Genomic DNA, 22,211 nt, shown 5'->3' with positions numbered 1-22,211 from the left:
ACAAAAAAAGGGATCAACACAATTTTAAGATAAAAGAAAATCAGTTCTGCTGGGTCTAGCTGTTTCTTTGTATATCAAAGGTTTTAGTTTTGCAAAACCTCACACATTTACTTAAGAACTAACAGATCAGGCACACACTCAACAGCACAGCAACAGACACAAACATTTCATAATAATAAACATAAGCACAAAAAGTATATTTTAGACCTTATTTGAAATTTGCCTCTGTTAAACACCAAAGTCATTAAGTTGAGCCATTAAAAGCATTTTGCTGAAGCCTGGTCACAGTGGAACAGCTGGCTCAGAATTTTTCAATGTACTAAACTGATTCCTCTTATTATGAAATAAGTGCAGGCTGCAGATGTGTTTATAGACAAAGTAAAAGATGGCTTTAAGTGACTCATTTTATACAATTAATTTTTCTGATAGATCACTGCTATCTCACCACTTCCTGTAATTCTTGAATTTGTTTTCTCCTTTGAGCATGAAAAGGTAATTTGCATCCTTGCTGCTATTTCAAAGTAGGTCTAGAGCTAAGTAAAAGACCAACAATATCAAAACATTTCAGCCCTATTATTTTTCCTCTACCCTATGAGAATTCATTTCCCTTCTCACTTATTGTTTCTCTATATCTGCTCAGTTTTCAGGTTTAATCCTGCTGGCTGCTGCTAGTGAGAATCCTCTTTGAAGGCACAGAGGAGGCCTGTGAGCTTCACAAGCACAGAGGAAAGACATGACATTCTTAGATTGTTCATGTGATGACACAAATGTGTGGTATTCAAAAAAAAGAAAGTGAAGCATGCCATATGTAAAGCTAAAAAAAGAAAACATTTTCTAGAAGTTCGGTTTGATCTACATTATTAAATAGTACAAATATCTTCAATTGCAAATCCAATTAAATATTTTAGGTGACACTGACTATACATAACTTTTATAATCTGCATACACAATTATGTGTATCATGGGGAAAAATAAATTAATGGAATATTAAGACTACACAGTTACATTTTCATACTACCAGTGGAAGAATTACAGGTAAGGTTCTACAGCAGTTTCAATAGCTGCTTTCCCTTGGTTATCAGATGCTGTAATAAGAATTTTTTAAATTATTTTAAGTGTCCCTGGCATAGGAACCCCCTAAATGAAAAGTTTCACATCTTACCAGCTACTCTTGGCAATCTAACTGTAGCAATATATTGTATTTAGCAAATAAAAGTACAGGGATGAAGGAACATGGAGATCTTCTAACCCTTGACCTGGCACTTTTCTATCATTTCAGACAGCAGAAACACAAAGAAAGGATTTGATGAGATTTATCAACATTTACCATTTTTGCCAATTATGGGAGCTTGCCTTTTCTTCAAAAATGTTGTGAGGAATAACATTTCTCATACACATTCATATATCCTTTATTCCAGCAGAAATCCAGCAGAATATAGTCTCTACAGATGATTTATCATTTTACATTTTTGCTAGCTCCTTTGAATTACTACAGTATAAGAGGAAAGTTGAAAACTACTTGCTAATGCATCAACAAGCAGTAATTTTTTATGGTAACTGTTCTCATTTTTGTATTTTTGTTGCTAATATTGACAAATCCAGAAAGTGTTGTACCTTAGAAACCCAAAGCTTACAGAAGTAGCAGCCAAAATAAATAATTACAAACCAGAAGAAGAAAAACCATAGGACTGTATGATACTATTACTTCCTTTTTTTTTTTTTTATTTTGGTTAGAGGCTCCTGTTTAAGGCCATGAGAATATAGAAGTGGGAGTCTATTCTTCCACTATGCCACAAACTCATCAAAACGCCTTCAGCATAAATTAAGAAAGGTCCATCTTGTTCCCAACTAGTATTACAAGAAGTCTCAGCTGATTTTGAGACTCCATCTCTTAATTTCATTTAATTCACTCACTTTATATACCTTTGTTTCTGTGCCAAAATGATCTTTTAGATTTAACAGCACAATGTTTCTCTCCCTGATCCCCCCCCCCTCAGTATTTCCTCCCTTGACACATTTACAGAAAACAAGGATATTCCTCCTCAGCCCTCATTTTACTAGACTAAAAAAGAAAAGGTCTAATCTCCTCATCTACAGTAGGTCTTCCTGATCATCTTAGCTGACCTTTTATACATCTCTCACAGTTTTGATTTCACTTAATTCTTCGGCATGGACAAACTCTTCCCAGTACTCCTGATTTTTCAGCAGTACCTTGTAAAATAGCATAAATACAAAATAATACTTCCTCAGCTTTATAAATTATCTCGTATGAAAGTCCAACAGCCTTTTTCTTGATGCTATGACATTAGTAGGTCTTAGTCACCATATGATTTAATACATGAAAAGTCTTTGTGAACTTGGTCCTCAAGTGAGACTCAGAAACAGTCACTCAGAAACAGTCACTCTGACAGAACTAATGCAATATATTACAAATGGGAATTATTATTCGATTCTACTGAGAATGCTCAGAAACTATTTTCCAATCACTTCTTTAATTGCATTGTGTCTTTGAGTAACAGATCTTGTAATTGTCCCATTCCATACCAGTTACTGGGGGGAAATTATTTCAATGATTTTTAAGACTTGTTTCAAATTGTATCTGGATCAACGGGCTGAGGCCTACAGTATGAGATTCAACAAGGTCAAGTCCTGCACTTCGGCCACAACAACCCCATGCAGCACTACAGGCTGGGGGCTGCAAAACTGTGCAGTGGAAAAGGACCTGGAGGCGCTGCTCAACAGCAGCTGAACAAGAGCCAGCAGTGCCCAGGTGGCCAAGAAGGTCAGTGGCATCCTGGCAGGCCAGGATGCAATAGTGTATCAGCAATAGTGTGACCAGCAGGGCTGGGGCAATGTCCCTCTGCACTCAGCACTGGTGAGGACACAGCTCGAGTGCTGTGACCAGTTCTGGGCCCCTCACTACAACAAAGATATTGAGGGGCTGGAGAGGGTTCAGAAAGGGGCAACAGAGCTGATGAAGGGTGTAGAGAGTGACTGATAGGAAGAGTGGTTGAGAGAGCTGGGGGTGGTCAGCCTGGAGAAAAGGAGGCTTGGGGGTGACTTCATCACTTTCTACAACTGCCTGAAAGGAGGGTCTAGCCAGGTGGGAGGGGTTGGTCTCTTCTCCCAGTGACAGGAGAAGAAATTTCCTCAAGCTGCAGCAGGAGAGGTTCAGGTTGGATGCCTGGAAGAATTTTTTCATTGAGAGGGTGATTAAGCACTGGAACAGATTGTCCAGGGAAGTGGTGGAAGCACCTTCTCTGGAAGTGTTCAAGACACAACTGGACATGGCACTTAGTGCAATGGTTAACTGACATGGTGGTGTTTGGTTAAAGGTCAGACTCCATCTTGGAGGTATTTTCCAACCTTAATGATGTCATTATTCTATTCTGTGAAAAGTAGGGAAGTAAATCCTCCTTAATATACTGCAAACCAAAGTAAGTCTTAAAACAGTATTAAGTATGAAAACTTTTAGACATAGAAAATAGAAAAAGAAAAATTATTTCTAATTCACAGTACATTAAAGTGCGATTTTTACTCTTAATTCGAATCTCCATTACCAGCATGGAGGACAGATACAGACAGGAAAAAAATTAAAAATTAACATTCCTGATATATCTGTTAATAGAGGTATTAGTGTACCTGACTGTTTCCCTCTACAATGCCTTTTTAAAAATAGCTTGTTATTTTGCCAACATTTAATAAGTCAAGCTGAAGTTTTCCAGCTTCAAGATGAATCACTTGAAACCTCTTGAAAACATCCCTAAAAGCTCATTATACATTATTAAGAACGAGCCTGACAGGAAAAGACCATTGCTCTTCCATATTAAAAATATTCAGAATGGAAATAGATCATAGGAGTTGCCATCCCTGTGAACAACTTTCACTGACACCCCTCATTAAGCCTCTAGAAAAATAATTTGTATACGCTCAGTAATACCTTATTTGAACTTTACAGTCCAAAATCCCATCACATTTTTAGAAAAGGGTAGCTATAGTGAGCTGGTCATCTAATAACATCAGAGAATTAAACAAATTGCCTAAAATACGTGGAATAACAGGTTATTTAACACAGATCAATTCAAATCTCAGAAATGTTTGCAAAAGAACCGAAAGCAACAAAACTTCCTTAGAATTTTAAGGCAGTATTTGATATTCCATCTGCTGAAACACTGAACCCATCCAGTGCAGGATAACTCAATAATGAGTATAACTTTGACAGACAAAAGTCCTCAAGGAATCCATTTTGATCCAACACTGTTAACAGTTTAATTGAAGTAGTGAATGATTAAGTTTGGTCTGCAGAAGACTGTGCAAGGACAGCATGAGTATTGTCAGGCTATCTGGGAACCAGTAACATAATACAGAAAATATACCAGGCTCTATTTGGAACAACACTGACAAGCCATCAGGAGGCACTAAGAAGCAGTCATAAATAGTAACATCAGTCCTCAGAACAATGCTGTGGCAAAAATAAAAAAGAAAGAAAAGAAAAAAGTTCATGTCATAAAATGCACACCTAGTACTGCACAATAAAAGAAATAAGCCCTCTTTCTGCTTCAATATTACATTTTAAATCTAATCTTCAATTATTGGTCCCAGTTCTGAAGTCCAAACTTTAGGGATACTTAAAACCTACAGGTTGGAAAACCAACCTTGCAAGATTTCAGGTGCTCAAGTTAGTTTTTTAAAGAAAGACTCCTGGAGGATTTGATCTTGAGCAAAGATATTTATAACATGGAGAAAATAAATGAAAGAAAAAATAGCTCTAACTAAATCTTCAGAAAACAGTTTCTGGTGCATGAATGTAGGACCAGAGCTGCCCTGGACAAGGAACTAGAAAGTACAGGACTGTTTGCATTGGCTTCATGGGATTATGTACATTTTGCAGCTCTTCATTTAAAAAAAAAAAAAGACTGCAATAAAACTAGTTTTTTTGACAACTGTCTGTACAGGTAAAGAAGGAAATATTTGTGCAATTTGACTGCTGGGGTCATAATGGTTTCTCATTCCTCTCAAAAGCAAGAGACTTGTTACAGCTGCAGGAATATATGAGAGTACTCAGCAGTTAAAAGAACCTGACTGTAAGTATGTGAATGATAAAAAGGCAACATTTCCATTTTATTTGGAAAACTGTTATTTGTTCAGGTATCACTGTGCTCCTGCAATATCTGACCTCAGCTCAAAAATCACTAAGAATTTTATTTTTGTTGCTCATAGCACTAAACCAAGGCAAATTCTCATTTTACAGAGGAAAAAAGGAGAAGCAGAAGAATAATTTAAAAAGATTTCAAAGGATGCAGAATATACAAAGCAGAGAACCTCAAATGCCTGGAACTCACTCCAGTGCTCTAGTAGCTAGATAATTCCTGTCTTCACCAACTTTAACAGAATTTTAACTTACATATTCAGTTCAATATATTTGCAAAATGTCTACAATCTGTACTGTATAGGCATTATACCCCAGTAAAAAAAAAAAAAAATAACTCTCTCCACCTCTCTTTCCCCAGATTTATGAAGTGAAAAGAAGATCTCTTTCTCCTGCAACTAGGAGCTGTGTTATTAGTAGGTTTACAATGTATTAATCATAACCAATTTCAGGAGATATACAGCATTAAAAGGAATAGTGGTAGGCCATAAATAGACAGAAAAGTAAAAGAATGAGAAAAATCTGGAAGAACCACTGAATTTTTAAAAAAAATCTGGACATGTGAAGATCAAGAGGAGTTTGCTTGTCTTTCACAGAATCACAGCATTAACCAGGCTGAAAAAGACCTTTAAGGTCATCAAGTCCAACCTATGAACTACCACCCTGTCAAGTAGATCAAGGCACTAAGTGCCATATCCAGTCTTTTTTAAACACTTCCAGGGACAGTGGCTCCACCACCTCCCTGGCCAGCCCATTCCAACAGCAAATCTCTCGTCTCATGAAGCATTGTTTCGTAATGTCCTACCTAAACTTCCTCTGGCACAATTAGGACTGTGTCCTCTTGTCCTGTTGCTGGTTGCCTGTGAGGAGCGATGGACCCCCAGCAGGCTACAACCTCCTTTCAGGTAGTTGTAGAGTGTGATAAGGTGTCCCCTGAGCCTCCTTTTTTTCCCAGGCTAAGCACATTTTGAGCATTATTGACTAGGGGTTTACCTGTCATTCTTTTAGTCAGAAATTATTTAAAGTCTGACTTTCAAAAGTCAGACTTTCAGAAAGGGTGAAATGAAAAAAATGGGCCTTGACTCAACATCCAGTTTGATTTCCAACATCTGACCTTCCGTAGCACTAAACAAGTCACAAGTCCTCCCAAAAGTAATACATGTGAATGTTCACATTGCTGAAGGTGCCCAGCACCAGCAGTAATGCCCGAGTATTCAAAGATCATGATAACTTTTGCCCATTTGTTTCTAGCAGTTCTTACCAAGAAAAAAAAATAATTCAATCCCTCACTTCCAAATATCAAACAGCTTACAGTCAGAATCTCTTGTTTAGCATAAAGCCTTTTTTTTTTTCTACAGAGAAGATAAGAATATTTAATCAATATATTTAACACGACCAAATGACAGAATTCTCACTGACTTCAAGATTTCACCATAAAAGACACCACCTTTATAAGCTGAACAACTCATTGTAGGCCCAGTTTTAAGTGTTCACAAGTTCAGATACATGCCAGGACTTCAATCCTGTAGAGTTTGAAAGGCACCTCTCCAGCATTTCCCTTTAAACATAATAGAATGAAGCAAGGCAATGCTCTGTGGATAACAACCTGGCAGTCCAGGTGGACTGTAAGCTGTCCATAAGCAGCAGTGTGTCCTGGTGGCCAAAAAGGCCAACAGTGTCCTGGGGTACTTTAGGAAGAGCATTGCCAGCAGGTCAAGAGAGGTGATCCTCTCCCTCTACCCTGCCCTGGTGGGGCCACATCTGGAGAGCTGTGTCCAATCCTGGGCTCCTCAGAGAGAGAGAGAGATGTGGAACTCCAGGAGCAGGTCCAGCAAAGGGCTACACAAATATGTTTAGGGGACTGAAGCATCTCTGGTATGAGGAAAGGCTGAGGGAACTGGGCCTGTTCAGCCTCAAGAAGAGACGATTGAGAGGGGATCTCAACAACATATCTGAAGGAATAGTGCCAAGAGAATGGAACCAGCTCTTCCTCATGGTGCCAAGCAATAGGATAACAGGCAACAGACACAAACTGATACATAGGAAGTTCCACCTGAATGGGAGGAAAAATTTCTGTATTGTGCAGGTGACTGAGCACTAGAACAGGTTGCTTAGAAAGGTTGTGGAGTCTCCATCACTGGATATATTTGAGAACTGTCTGCCCACAATCCTGTGCCCTGTGCTGCAGGATGACCCAGCTTGAGCAGGAAGCTTGGACCAGACAACCCATCATGTTACCTTCCAACCTGCCCCATGCTGTAACACTCTTTCACAGAACCTTGGAAGGGCATTTAAAAATAAGACATAGCTGAGTTGCTTCAAAAAGAATGTACTTCTGCAGAAAAGTCACTGCTTTCAAAAATTAACTACCGCTTACCAAAGAAGTTTTTAGCCAATGATTGTTCCATGCAATTTTATAAAAGTTGGTCCTTTTCAAATAGGAATTTCAGTAAGAAATGTTGCTAAAACATTCAAATTTCAAAGATTTCAACCACACTTATAAGCAAAACCCTACCAACAGCTTATAAAAGGTTATATATGTCTAATACTGTTTGTTTTCTCCCATCTCAAAATATTCATATATTGATCATTTTTGCTACTTGCTCTGCTCCTTTTCAAGAAAATTTTTAACCAGTTTAACAAGTTCTGGTCCAGGGCTGAATGGTGCAATGTGAGTCCAGAACTTGATTACGAATACATGGAAGTTAACACTCACAACAGTACCTAGGAAAGCCAAATAATTTTAAGTGTTTGGTTACAGTAAACTTTCAGTAGCAGTCTCAGGGGTCCTGGACATCATCATTGCATACATGTACTTCCTACATACTTCAGTTCCCTATGAAGATGGTAATGCTTCAAATATGAGTAAAAATACTGAGAAGCAGGCAAACCCAAATACAAACACATATAAACACTGATTTGAGGCATGGTGTATGACAGTAGGCCTGTCCCCCTGGTGTTTTTCATATCCACAACATGCCAAGTCAGTTGCATTTCCAATCCTAGTGACCACTGGCAACCGAACATACCTGAGGTTACTACAATACTTTCCCATGATAATCAGGTATGCTGAGATGCCATGGAAACTCAAGGCCCTTTACTTACATAATTAGAATAGACAGTGCTTCCAATTATCAAGGAGAAAACATTCTACAAGGAAGAAAGAATTCTATGTGTTACCAATTCAGTTCCTACTGAAATGTAAATAAAAGTCCTGGTTTAAGATCTAATGCTGCTTATACAGCTAGACACACTTGTGACAGAAATCACAAATTCCATAAAACTGTTTAAACAGATGGGAAATTTAGCAAAAATTTCCTCCAAATTAATAAACAGATGCTTTGAATATATTACACAAGAAAACAGGTGAATGAAGTTACAGGCATTTCTCATGTTTTTAATGTTTGAAATAACAAACACTCACAGGATGTTATTGATGGTTAATAAAGTTGATGCCACTAATCTTTAGGCATGGATCTTTAATTTCTAGAATTAGTGAGAAGAATGAGGACAATTTATAACTTTTAAAGCCCTGATAATACTAGCTGAAGATTCAATAAGTCATTACAGCATGTATACATTTATATTCATTTTGGTTTTAAGGCCTTTTCAATACCTTGGACCAGAAGGGTCTCTTTATTCTAAATTGAGTTAGTCTACATCACTAATCAAAAGCAAAATACAAATTCTACTCATGCAGTTGTGCAAACAAAATACCATAAATAATGGAATGTGCTAAAATGCTGCTTCATTTACTGCTGCTACAAGATCTACTGGAAAACATCAACAGCCTTATATGGAACTTGTCTCTTTCTTTGTGATCCCCTATAAACACAAATGGTTTAACAGTATTAAACAGTAATTAAAAAGAGATGATAATCTGGAACACTTCCATTTCTAAAGCTACTTATACATAACATGGGCTTAAGTAATTTTCCTTACAAATCTTTCTTCTTAACTAGCACAATTAGTTGAGTATGTTGTAAGCAGTTCAGGTAGATGGATCACACAGTAACAATTAAGCCATCAGAAAAACATAAAAAATGGTGGGTCAAGGTATCAACTGCTAAATACATAGGTTTGTATCAAGTCCAGATTTCTTATGCCTTCAATGAGAGACAGTCTACAAAAAATGCAAATACTGCATAATTGGAGAATGTATTAACTTGGATCTTCATTACTTCAGTCCTTCTTCACCATTAAATAAACCTAACTTTTGAAAGTCTCTTCTATTAAACTGACTGAAAAATTAAATTTATGGGGTATTTCTGACATCTTTTAAAGACAGAGCAGACTGAATCATTCACTATTTTCCTTAGCATAATGTTTTAAGTGCTAAGTTGCCTCCTAAAATTCCATCAAATAATACATTTTCTCATTCATTTTCTTAAGAAAAGTTTTGCTGTTTCATTTAGAATTTGAAAGTGACTCCCATGAAAATAATAACAGTGTATCTAAAAATAGAGTAGAGAAGAGGTAAAAGATATTTACTTCACAATGAAGAATGAAAAATATCAGTTCTATTTTGGATAAGCTAGTATAGAGGAAAGAAAGGATGAACAATTAGCTCTCTACCACAGCGATACTTCTGAGATAAAATCAGATTGTAACTCACTTCAAGCCCAATGTTCTCTTCAGGTTCACAGGTTACAAATGATTTATAGTCACCATTTCGTACTTAGCATTCTGGCTTTTCCCATATTGTAAATACTTTATAATCAAAGGATTTTCTTGTTTCAGAAATACCTTTGCTAAAATGGCTTAATACAACTCAAATTGCTTTAGATGAAAACAAATGTAAGGAAAATTTTTCTCTGTTTCTTTCCAGGAGGTAAAAACCCCCTCTCTATGTCTGGTGCCTATATTCCTCTTCTTTCACATTAGAGCTGTAAGTCTCCTCTTTCAGGTCACGTCTTCCACATAAAAGTGCTAAACTAATGCCGCTTAATGACAAATTAATGTCCATGAATAAAAAATACACCTCTAATAGCATAGAGTAATTTGCCATTACAATATCATCATTGGACATGCCCCTGGTTTAATACGATGTATTTAATTCATAACTTAATGAGTGATATATAAAAAGAGAGAGATGAACCCTGCAATTACATTTATGTGAGTCTGTCACCTTATTTGTAAAACCTTAGAGTCATTTACATTCAAATTAGAACAAATGAGTGATTTCACAAAGTGCAGTGATAAATGACCATTGCTGCACAAGACAGAACTGTATTTCCTTTGAAAACATTAACAGTTTCCTATTATTTGTTAAAAATTACAATGCATATTGCCCAGTGTTGTGTGAATAATGACTTTTTTACTGATTAGGTCAGAAGACTAATATAGAGTAAAAATAAATAATTTTTCATTTCATTTTTTCTGATTTTAGCTTGAATTTCTCTGCTGAAACTGTTATGGACTCACACTGCCACCTGCTGCCCAGGCCCAGGTAGGAAAGCCCTGACTGCCTCATTTCAAGTCCAGTTCAGCCATTGTGGGTGTCATTTCTTGCAATAAACGAAATTTTCCTCCAGACCTCTAAGAATGTTGCTGAGAATACAAGCAGATAAAGATAGCTGTACTACCCAGTTACAAATATTTCTATTTTGGAAGTGCATCCAAACTGCCTCAACTTGTAAGGAGAATTTAAAGTGAACTACACTGGGGACAGGGAGGGACAGGGAGAACATAAAATATTAGTATCGATCAGATGGCAATAAAACTAAAGAACAATTTTGTACACTAAGCATTCTGGCATTCATCAGCCACTGTTTACAGCTTTATAAAAATACTGGAAAGATTCCAGAAGCAGAAATCTTTCAGGGAGTGATGGACAAAAAGGTCATCTAAAGAGTCTACACTGGCTAAAATGACAACATGAGAAGGGCAGGGAGGGAAATTGTGAAGCCATACAGTTTCCCTGTTCCTATTTAAAACACACACCAAAGCTGCTTGCCCCTCCTGACAGAACCTGCAAAGAGATGGCAGATCCAGCACTAACTGTCTCCCCCCAGTTTGTGACCTCTCCTGTAACTTTGCTGCACAGGACTGGCAATGTGTATCCACACAACTACCTAGACAGCTTGGGAGCTCTGATCTTGCCAGCAATAGTTAACCTAGATGCTGCAGCATCATTTTTTTACACATCCATCATCAGTTTCAATACACACTGCAGATAAATAGCAGCAAGTGGATTATAGTAAGAATGGGATTCAAAGTGACTGGGTATTGTCACTTTGGTATATTTTCAACTTCCTCACTGATACCAATTGAAAAATGAAAAAAAGAAAACCACCATCATTTTTTTCCTGAGTCTCATTTTAAGTTGGAATCCTCACTAGTGGAACCACATTTCATATATATGGATTATTATCTCTGAAATGTATCAGTGTATTAAAGAGATAACAGAAAAAAAAATCCCCAAGTTATTTTTGAGTTTTGTTCAAGAACTGCTCTAATGACTATCAATAGCTCAATGACAACAGCTGACAAAACTTGCTCCTTCAAAAAATAGCAGGCTAGCACAGCAACAACTGGTTGTGTAACACTTAAAAACAGCGAAATGTAAGACATTATTTTTGTCTACTTTGTATTCTTAGCATAGGAAGGTTACTTCACCACAGGATAAAGTTGGTAGACTTAAGCTTGCTGGTGGTGACTAATTCTGGGGTTTGAGGGGAGTGTGCAGAGTGTGCATGCATGCACTTAGATTAAAAACTCAGTATTAGTTAAAAAAAGCAAGGCTTGGTTGCTAGATGACCTTTAGATTTTCTTTCCAGCAGTTTAATTTGCTCTATATGAAAAACCCAGGAGCTAAAATCCCAACTGATCTGGGGCTTCTAGCAATACAAAGGTGATGCTCTCAATCTCTGGTGTAGGAATTAATTCATCTCTGAAGGAGTTTATCTTAGTGAAAGTTGGGATTGTCACTGGCACCATTCCAAATGGAGAAGTTTGGTTTAAGAAAAATAAATAGCTTTGAAGCTCTGGCTTACCCACGTACATAAACCATGCACACGCCTTTTAATCTGCACACAAATTCATTTGTAGCTTCTTCCATTTAAAAACAGTAACATATTTCAATCTACAACACATTCAGATAGTTTAAAATTAGAAGAAAATATTTAGATCATTAGGAATTTGTACACCAGGAAAAAAATTTGGTTTTTAAACCTAAATTGACCATTAGAGTAGAACATTAAAAATCAAATGCCCCTACCCAAGAAAATTTGCCTGCTTCAATTATTACCATGAATTATTCCAGAAGGATTTGTCAGTTGATTAACCTTATTTTGTATCCCAAGTCTGATCCTCCTCATTGTCTGCTTTTGTACACAAGAATCCAGAGCAGGACAGTACAGAGGCAGTTCCAAGAAAATTCCAGTTGACTGCTCTTGTACAATTCTGTGCCCAGGCTTATTTTAGTCACTCACCTAACATGTTCTTTCCTTTTTATCTTAAATTAGCTGTCTTCAAAGATGGCATGACTGACATCAGTAGCAAGCAAGCAGAGTTCCATTTAAAGTAATGAAGCTTCAAAAAAGTAATCTGGTACAAATATTTACCATTTAGCAGGGAACCTAATGCACTTAAAACTAATAGGAAAGTTGGCATCAAAGCTTCAAGTTCACCTGACACAAAAAACATTTAGGATACCAAGAAGAATTTTTACAATTCAGAATAACTTCAGTGGCAATCAGGATCATCACTGTTCATGTCTACTATACCTGCTCCTCCAAGGAACTATGAGAATAAGAAATAATTTCCAGAATTAAGGAACTATGGGAATAATAAATAATTTCCAGAATAAAGTGCAAGGACAGTCGCTTCAAATAAGTCTGTACTGAAACTATGCCACTGTCCAACCAATATACATAACATAAATTATATCCCTGACTCTGTCCAGTGTGTAAACTTAATTTGTTCTTCACAAAAGGTGCCTAATTTGTCAACAGAAAATTAAAGGGATAAATGCAATCTAACAGTAATGCCACATTCTGCCTCTCAGAAATGAGTCTAAGCTTTGCTTTGGATTGCTCTGCAACTTCTATCCTCACTCACAAGTATCATACCATGACTGTAATTCAGGATGTACCTAGAACTCCACTGAAAAAAATATTATACTTCAGAATATACATAAAAATCACTTAGCTTTGAGAGTTCAATTATGGGCAGTCCAATATCCCAGATCCCTGAATGCCAGTGGAAATCAACCTCTGCTTTAAAAACCAATTACTACCCACACAATACTGAGCTGTTGTTGATCAGCAGACGGAAATTCCATTAAAAACTTACACTCTCGACAGCATTCCCTCCTTATCAAGACTCTTTGATTGTTGAAATAATTTGCAGTTTGTGGCTCTCTGCTACTGAATACACAAACAGTTGAGGAAAAAGACAAAAAATTCTCAGATCTACAAGCAGTTATGTAACTCAGACATACTCATGAAACAAACATTTTTATGTTCTGAATAAATGTTTAACACATTTATTCTCTTGCATAAGAATAAAGTTGTCACATATCCTTCAGAAAAACATTCACAAGCTTTAAAGTGCAAAATAGGTCATCACAAACACATTACCTAATATCATGTTCTCTACAGTTCCATTTAAAAAGCCCCTTTTCAGATGGCCACCACATTTAATGCCTTTGATTCGTTATATCTTGCTTTTTCCTAAATCATGTGACAAACATGGTCCATTTTTAAAAGGCAAAGGAGATATTCAGATAACCCATTCCTGTTTTATTTCCAAGTTTTTCTACTGGCTGCGGCTCTCTGCATTAGTGCCCTTTGAAATACCTCAGCCAAAACTGACAATCCACCTGAGCTGGAGGAAGAACCTGGGAAACAAGAACCTAAGAGAACTGGATGTGCAGGCTACAAGCAAATGCTGTGTGGGTGATCACAGACCTTAGTGCCACTGAAGGAACACAAAGTTCAAGCCTTTCGCTCTCCCACACCTCTGCAGCAGTTAAGGAAAATGCATTGCCTTACCGTTTGTTCAGCCCGAGACAGATGTGTGCTCTTACAAGCCTTGTTTCAATGTTTAATGTACCTGAGAATTATGCAGATGACATGAGAGATTCATGAATATGTATGTATTTCAAATAAAATACATCAGCATGCTTCAGAAGAGTCTCCTTCTACAAATGAAGCTAGAAACAAAACCCCCAAACAGCAGAGGTTGTGGAATAATCATAATTCAAGATATGAAAATGCTGATATGGGGGGAGACGTTTGCACTACACAAAGCTGGAATTAAGACCAAAAGTAGGGAATACTTGGGCATTTCTCTTCTTTGCAAATAAAGAAAATATTTTTTACCACAATAATATTTTACCATAAAAATATTATTTACCATAAAAGCATAGTTTTAAAATGAAAACTAGTAAATGATGAAATCTAAAATGAGCATGAGTTTTCAAATGAAAATATTGAATCAACATTAGATGCTACAGTACATTTGATAACGAGAAGTTTATAGATGATAAAATGCATTTAATAAACTAGTAGTGTTGGCAGAAACCTCCACTGCATTGCCTAATTGAGGGTAGGGAGAAAATGTTCCTCTCACTTTTCCTGTCTTTCCTTTGATTGAGAACTCTTTAAAAAAAATGCCATAAATGCAATTTAAACAATTTGTTAAAGAATTCTTTTTTTAAATTCATCAAAACATTAAAGTCCTCTAAGCTCTTTAGTCTATAAAAAAGAGGATCTGTCATAGTCAAAATAATGTTTTGTTTATTCTGATACAACCAAGAGGAAATTCCTTAAAGACCAGTCAGTATAAAAGTCAGCATTGGCTGGAAATTATTCTGTCCTCAGTGAACTAGAAATAATTCTTGACAATCAGACACTTCAGCAATCACCTTAGATGAATCAGATCTTTACAGTATTCTTTGGAACCTCATAGACTACCAATGTGCCTTGAAACAGATACATGAACAGGCAATGCCAATTGCATTTGTAGCCAAAAAACTCTATCCTTATTGAAATGCATGGCATTATTACAGGCCCCAGATAAAAGTATCAAAAAGAGATGAAAGTGTTCAAGACAGTTCCAATGAACTGTCAGGCTGGAAGATCTAGGGAAGAGCTGGAACAAGTGCTAACAATAAGAGCAGCACTCATACAGGAAAAGCTTGGTCTAATCAAAACAGTTAAAGGCAATCCTAGCAAGTTAAAACTCTGTGTCATCATTACACAACAATAAATGACAGCTAGATCCCACACACTGTATTTCCTGAATTCAGGCTAAACTAAGCTAAGTTCATGATAGCTGAACAATCCAAAACAGCATGAAAGAAATTCAGTAGCACTGTAAATGAAGAACTCTGGCATACTTGTTCATCAGAGAGAAGGGAAAGGGCAAGCACTATTCCCTTTACAGCATCTGTATCACAGCACACGGGGTGACAAGGCATCCCAGTTACCAAATGCAGAGAGGATAAGTGGTTTTAAGGAAGCCCTCTTTATCTACTTGGATTTCATTTGCAGATAGTACTAAAATAAAGCAAGAGCTATTTTTTAAAGTCACACAGTAATATGTAGAACATAAACAGATCTTTGATTTAATTAGTTTGGACCTGAAAGATGTCACAGTTTTAAGGTACGTGCAGTACCTTGTTGACCTCTGCTAAAAAGACTTGCAGCAACCACTCAAGGCTGATTACTTGCATGGACTGCAACCGTACAAACAAACAAGACAGGTAAATTCTTACTGTGATCTATGCAGACTGCAGATTTGTCTACATGTATGCCTTGCTGAGGTGAACTTGGTAAAAAAATACTGTAAAAAGAGTAAAATACAGCCTAAATCCCAATGTGGTATAAGCTACAGCCACCTCACACATGTGCATGCAGATTCCAAACCTTTATGATGAGATCCTGATTCAAAAATAGGTTACAGAACTAGCACTGCTCTTTGTCTTCCACCACATACTCTCCTCTTTTTTCCCCTTCGTCCACTACCTTATTCCTTATCTCAACTACTGTAAATCTGGACACTGGGTCCCACTTCCTCTTTATTTTGAGTGCAGTGTAGCTCCAGTTATCCCACCCTGGCACACTATTCAAGGCACAACAGTGCTTTTTCACATCTTTCACACATCCCACAGCAACTGCAGACCACAACGTTATGGTTTCCATGACTCATGAAAGACACAGTAATCTTGTAGAAATTGTAGAAATGGAAAAAGCATGCAAATAAACATATGCATGAGCCAAATGCATCAAAAGACATGAAATTAACAGGAAAAGCACTAGCAGGAGAGGAATTAAAGTGCCTCTGATTATTTTCCAAGTTATTTTGTGGTTGCACTTCATCTTAAAGGGCTTTTCCAACCTAAAGGTTTCTCTGACTGTCATGTCCAGAAAATTTTTAGTGCTCTGTTAATCACAGAGTCATTTGGAAGAAATATTCACTATCTCCAAAGTGTTGGGTTTTTTATGGGGCTAGTGTGATTTTGGGGTTGATTCATTTTTTAAATTCATTAGCAATTTATTTCTAAATAATTGACTATAGTTTGCACATTAAGGCCAAGATTCAAAGCACTTCTAACTCTGTAGTTTCCTGTCTTTCCCCTGCAATGGCATTTGGATTAAAAGTATTAAGATGATACTAAGAGAAGAGCTACAAATACCAGAGGCTACTCAACACAGGTAATAAAAAGAAGTTTTAGTTTAGCCTAAACAGGAAAAGTTAGCACAAGGGTTTATGTTGAGTATACACCTACATCCTCTCACATCGCTACCTGATGAGCACAACAAACCAACTTTTTCCTACTCTTTAATATTTTCTGTAGCTTCTCTGCTGTAATAGTCTCTTTAGTTCAATTTCTGACAAAGTAAGAGCTACATAAGCATCACACATACACTGACTGGTGTGTTTGAGGACCATTAAATACATTGTGTATGACTACATGTGTTAGATTTATATCTTTCTCATGCCTGCCTGACAGTCAGTAGGTCAAATAGTCTTGTGGCTTATTTGGTATCTCACAGTTCTTATTTCTCAAACCAATCACCTTTCCCATGACAACCCATGTCTGTTTTCTCAGAAAAATTAAATCTCTTCCTGCATTCCTAAAAAAAAACCAAAAACAATTGCAGCCCTCTGTCAGCGCCTTTAACTTTCTAATCAATTAAATAAAAAATTAAATCAATTAATATAAAGCACAAAATAATACCAACTTATTATCTGAATATACATTTTGAAGTGTTTCCTAAGGTTAACACTCAAAGAACAGATTCTTTCCCTGTAAGACACAAAGCCTTCAAGTACATCCTGAAGTTCTTAGCAGGAGATGCTGCATGCCCCTGGTGCTCAGGAGCTCAGCGTGCTGCCAAGCACACTCCCACTGCTCAAAGGCAGCTACACTGTGGGAAGGCAAGTGCACACTGAGAGCACTGTGCTGATGTGCATCTCCATGCCCAAGTGGTGCCCAGGTGCAGTTAACACATCCCATTTCAGAAACAGTGATGAAAAGTTACTGACGGGAGCAAACAGCTCTGTAGAACTGCTATTGCCATTTTATTTTTAGAAGGCTTTTCACAGATACCCGTCAAAGCCGTGTTCTTGCTACCATCATACCATCATTCTTGCTGCCATTTCCTATACAAGCCAAGCTCAAAAAAAAATCTTTACCACAACTCAATTTTTTTGTTTGATAAAGGAATTGGCATTACAGGCATAAGGCTCGTTGAGAATAAGGTGCCATTAAAACATTAAAACAAGCCCTATTCCTTCAGTGAGAGGCTGTAGTGCCCTGGAATAAATGTCAATATTCTGTTGTGAATTACACATCTTAATTTGTCACAATACTCATGATCCTAATAGGGAAATATCTTCACATTTGGTACACTGAAGTAGAAAGTGGCAAATTCCCTGGTAAAAAGGGGAATCGTGTGACCATTCTTGCTTTCAGGAATTAAATGGACAAAATGGATGGAGGGATAAAGCATCAACCATAAACTGATACCCAAATTACACCCAAAATGCAGATCTACTGAAATCCAGTTTTTGCCATTTAGATTACATCAGGTATTGTACTAATGGTGTCCTATTGAAATTAGGCTTGAAACAAAAGTGTACCAACAGAAACAGCTGATCAGGCCAAAAAGCCTCACCTCAATGAGATAGTGAGAACATAAACTGAGAAGCTCCAGCAGCTGCAAATGACTCCCAGCTGCTAGGACGTCCTGTATCACCCCTGGTTCCAAGAGGATCTGTAAAGAAGAAAATGGAAGGTTTGTCATCTGGAAGATGTACTTAGAGTACTTGCAGAGTATATTAAAGGCCTTTGTTATTTCAGATATTTAAGTCAACATGAAGAACAGAATACAATAAAGCATATAGGGAAGTCTTTACAGAATAGGGACAGATTTTTCTTATGTTCATCTGCATTTCTCAAATGATTTTTAAACTTTTTTTATTTTCTTTTTCCTGTGAGAGTCCTGAAGTCACAATATCCCTTAAATCCTTTGAAACTAAATGTGTGCTGTTTAAGAAGGAGACTTTTCAAAATAACAGATGCTCATTTTGTTATCTGTATACTTAGATCCTTCCACATATACTGATGAATCAGGCCAACAGAATTGACTCACAAGTCTCCACTAATAATATTATTCATGCATGTAAAACAAATATAGACTAGGAACACCCTGCCTATTCTGCATGGTGCCACTTTATAATTTTCCTAACCACTGTCTTCATTTGAGAGAGCAGGGCTCTGAAAGCACAATGAGCATGTTGCTGGGGAAGTGCCAGAGAGGGCATGGAAACCAAGACTGATTATTCAGCTACTTGCTCACATGAAACTCCTACTCATTTCAATTAAAATCGTGTATAGGCAGCAGTAAGGATAATTGGGCCACAGCTTATAGACCGCTGTCTTGGGGTCAGCTTGTTAGAGCATCCCTTTTGGGACACAAAAATGTCTTTGGGAATATGGACACTGGTCAGCTTCTTATTAGCAATCAGATGAAAAACTGTCTATATTAAAATCTTTTAAGTAGCACAACATCAAAAAAAATCAGAAATGCATGATAAAAATTAAATTTTCAAAGCTGCTTGCTATATTCATTTTATCCTTGTACTTCCCTTGGCAACTTTGGTTTCACACCACATGAGGTCAGTCTCTCACTGCTCCACAGGGAAGCAAAGCTTGCTTTCAGATTCCTTTCTTTCTGCTCACACAATTCAGTTTTATCTCACAGCATCATTTGTATACCTCAAGTGCAAAGGAATAAGGAAAATGGAAAACAAAAGGAAAGATATTCAAATGCATCTTTTGTAGTTTAACTATTTTTGAGAGAAATGAAAAAAAGCGTATGTATTTCTTCAAGCAAAACCACAAAATATCTCCAACATAATGGATATATATTAGGAGGAGGAGAGAAGGGGATTGACCCTTGCTTATATCAAGAACTCATTTACACTGAGTTCTGGCAGCATATGAAATCCTTAATGCTTGTGCGAATCACTACAGTTATTAATATCAGGTTTTAAGTGAACATTATATGTCATTTACATACTATATAAAACATGAAGGTTCTTTATCTAGCCAGACATTCATGTAAGGATCCTACTGTAAATGAGAAGCAGGCCCAGCACAATCCAGGTTTTTGGCTGGTGCTACTGAGGTTGCTATGAATGATGAGAGGTAGTTGAACAGAAAGTTAGGATGGATTTCAGTAACAAAAATATCTCCAACAGACAGAGATATTAAAAACAAACAAACAAATAAAATCATGTCACTCTCAAGTATTTTCAAGTGAGAGCTCAAGGTCAGACTAAACAAGCTGGTATAGACCCTGCAGTGTTTTTTATTCAGGCATGATTGACACTGAGGAAGCTGCCATCCTCTGGCACATTACTTACTGTCAGCCAGAGAACCAGAGCCCTAAGCAGATTAGTACCTTGTAGGCATAGACAAACTGTACCTAACTGCAATAATCATGTATTTTAAAGCTACAGCAATCCATTTACAAATAATACTAATAGCACTCTGAGATAAGAAGTAGGACAAGAGGCAAGGAGGGTGGCTGGCTACTGTCTAGAGATGATTTGCACAAAGTCATCAACAAAAGTTCGTTTCAAGGTGGCAGATGTATTTCCTACATGTTCTTCCATTTTTACAGCCCTCCATTACCATGCAATCTATTTTCTACTGAGAAAACAGAATCACTTCTGTGCTTCCCAAGATAAGGGAGGAAAGTCTAGTTTATCTTTTCACAAAACTTCGCTTTAAAGTGAACTATCTGAACTTTTATTCAATACTCATTTGGATATAGGCAAAAAATACTAATTTACCTATTCTAAATGTTCACCACTGGGAAACTGCAGGCTGGTAAAATCTACAAGGAAAATAAAATTATAAGTAAAGAAGGAAGAAAATATTGGAAGCCTTCCCTCTACTGAAACTGGGGTAATTCACAATTATTCCACACCTTTGAGCTTTTATACAATAAAGTAATTGCTTGGTTCTTATAAATTACCAGCATAGGTGTTTATATGTCATACAGGCCTTCCAGCTCAATACTAACAGTAAATGCACATAAATACCACATATTAACAGTAAATGCACATAAACACCACCAAATGCACACCACAAGTACAAACAGTGACTGACTCTCCTCTGCTTGTCTAAATCTCAAAACAATAGATCTGAGGTGAAAAGAATGATGCTTATTGCAAATTAAGGAGAGTAAAACTAAGGTCTGCTTTGGATTCACAACCTCAAAATTCATCATCATTCTCAGTGTGAAAATATAGAGAGCTGCACCTGGCTGCACCTTACAATCACCCCTGTATCCAATCCTTATTTTGAGGGGTTAATTTTCATTATACTTTCAACTTCTCCCTGGCATGTGGTGGTACCCCAGAAAATCCCCTTAAGCACCCTTTCCCTGTATATTACAGGCAGATCTTGTGATACATGATACATCCTTTCCTAAGCCATCAAGCCATCAAGCCTGACATACTGCTTGTTTTCAAAATGATTTACTTTGACAAACTACTTTTCCCTTAAAATGACTGTTTTCAAACAGGAAACCTGTTCCTCAAAGCTGCCTTTCTACTTACTCTCCATCATGCTACAATCCCCCCGAGAAAATACATAAAATACAGTCTGGTCCCTATTTTGGTCAGACCCACAGCCCAAGAGATTGAAGAGATGCAAAATCTGGCTGTCTGTAACAGAATGTTGAGGTCACAAGATCTAGAAAGGCAGATTCTGTAATTTCGTAGATACACTATTTTTAGACATAAAACATTAATCTATCTGGAAATGTATCCACTTATACTTCGTGGATATATTGCAGAAAGTTTCTCTTCAAATGCAAGAACTAGAAAATGGTAAATTAAACCTGACTTTGTCAACCACATTATTGAGGCAGAAAAGGGAATTTTATAACCAGTCCCATTGTTATAGAAACACAGGGGCCTTAACACCCTGCCCCATATTTTTACCCTCCAGCCAGCAGTTCAAAACTAGAATTTATTCTCTCTTGGCCCAAGATTTCTTTCTTCCTTTCCCAAGTCAACCTGTATCCCCTCCAACACCTTAGGACAATGGGTAAGCAAGAGAAAATATTTAACTGGTATAATGCATGTTTTCTCTCTCTTCAATCTTCTTTGAGACTTGTGGCAAAAGCGTGTCTAAGAACCACCACCCTTTCCTAAGAACAACTACTCAGGCCTCACCTCCACATTGTCCAGATCAAAAACGTCCTACTCATTTAATCCTACCCTCCTACAGCCAACAAAGCCCTATAGGCCTACCAAAAAAAAATATTTTAAGGTCAGAGCAAAGAGGGCAATAACAGCCAAAAAAGAATGAAAAAGAAACTCCTTAAACTGTCCTTTCCAACAAATCAACTTAGAGCCTGAGGGAGAAGGTAAGATCCAGATTAACTGTCACATCTGTGGAGTCTCATGAGGTTTATATCTGGAAAGAACAACTAGAACATTCTATTCCCTGAATACTGCAGGCCACTATATTTATCCATACATTTTTAAAGACACTAAAAAATAGCTGCTTTAGGCCCAAGAAGGCTAA

The 22,211-nt window shown here is 37.1% G+C and overlaps 1 protein-coding gene across 8 annotated transcripts in view; it reads right to left on the bottom strand.

Annotated features, from left to right (window-relative positions):
- Positions 1–22,211, bottom strand: part of KLHL32 (kelch like family member 32) — a 131,169-nt gene that overhangs the window by 54,485 nt on the left and 54,473 nt on the right. For 6 of the 8 annotated variants that reach the window (XM_074538536.1, XM_074538534.1, XM_074538535.1 and 3 more), the window contains one exon: positions 18,280–18,378. The exons of the other annotated variants lie outside the window; for them this stretch is intronic. In XM_074538536.1, coding sequence (XP_074394637.1) covers positions 18,280–18,378 — 99 coding nt within the window. The remainder of the gene's footprint in view (positions 1–18,279; positions 18,379–22,211) is intronic. 8 annotated transcript variants of the gene reach the window in all.

This window comes from Zonotrichia albicollis, chromosome 3 (assembly GCF_047830755.1).
Source record: "Zonotrichia albicollis isolate bZonAlb1 chromosome 3, bZonAlb1.hap1, whole genome shotgun sequence".
Taxonomy (NCBI): Eukaryota; Metazoa; Chordata; class Aves; order Passeriformes; family Passerellidae; genus Zonotrichia; species Zonotrichia albicollis.
This window is presented reverse-complemented; position numbering and strand designations above follow the sequence as displayed.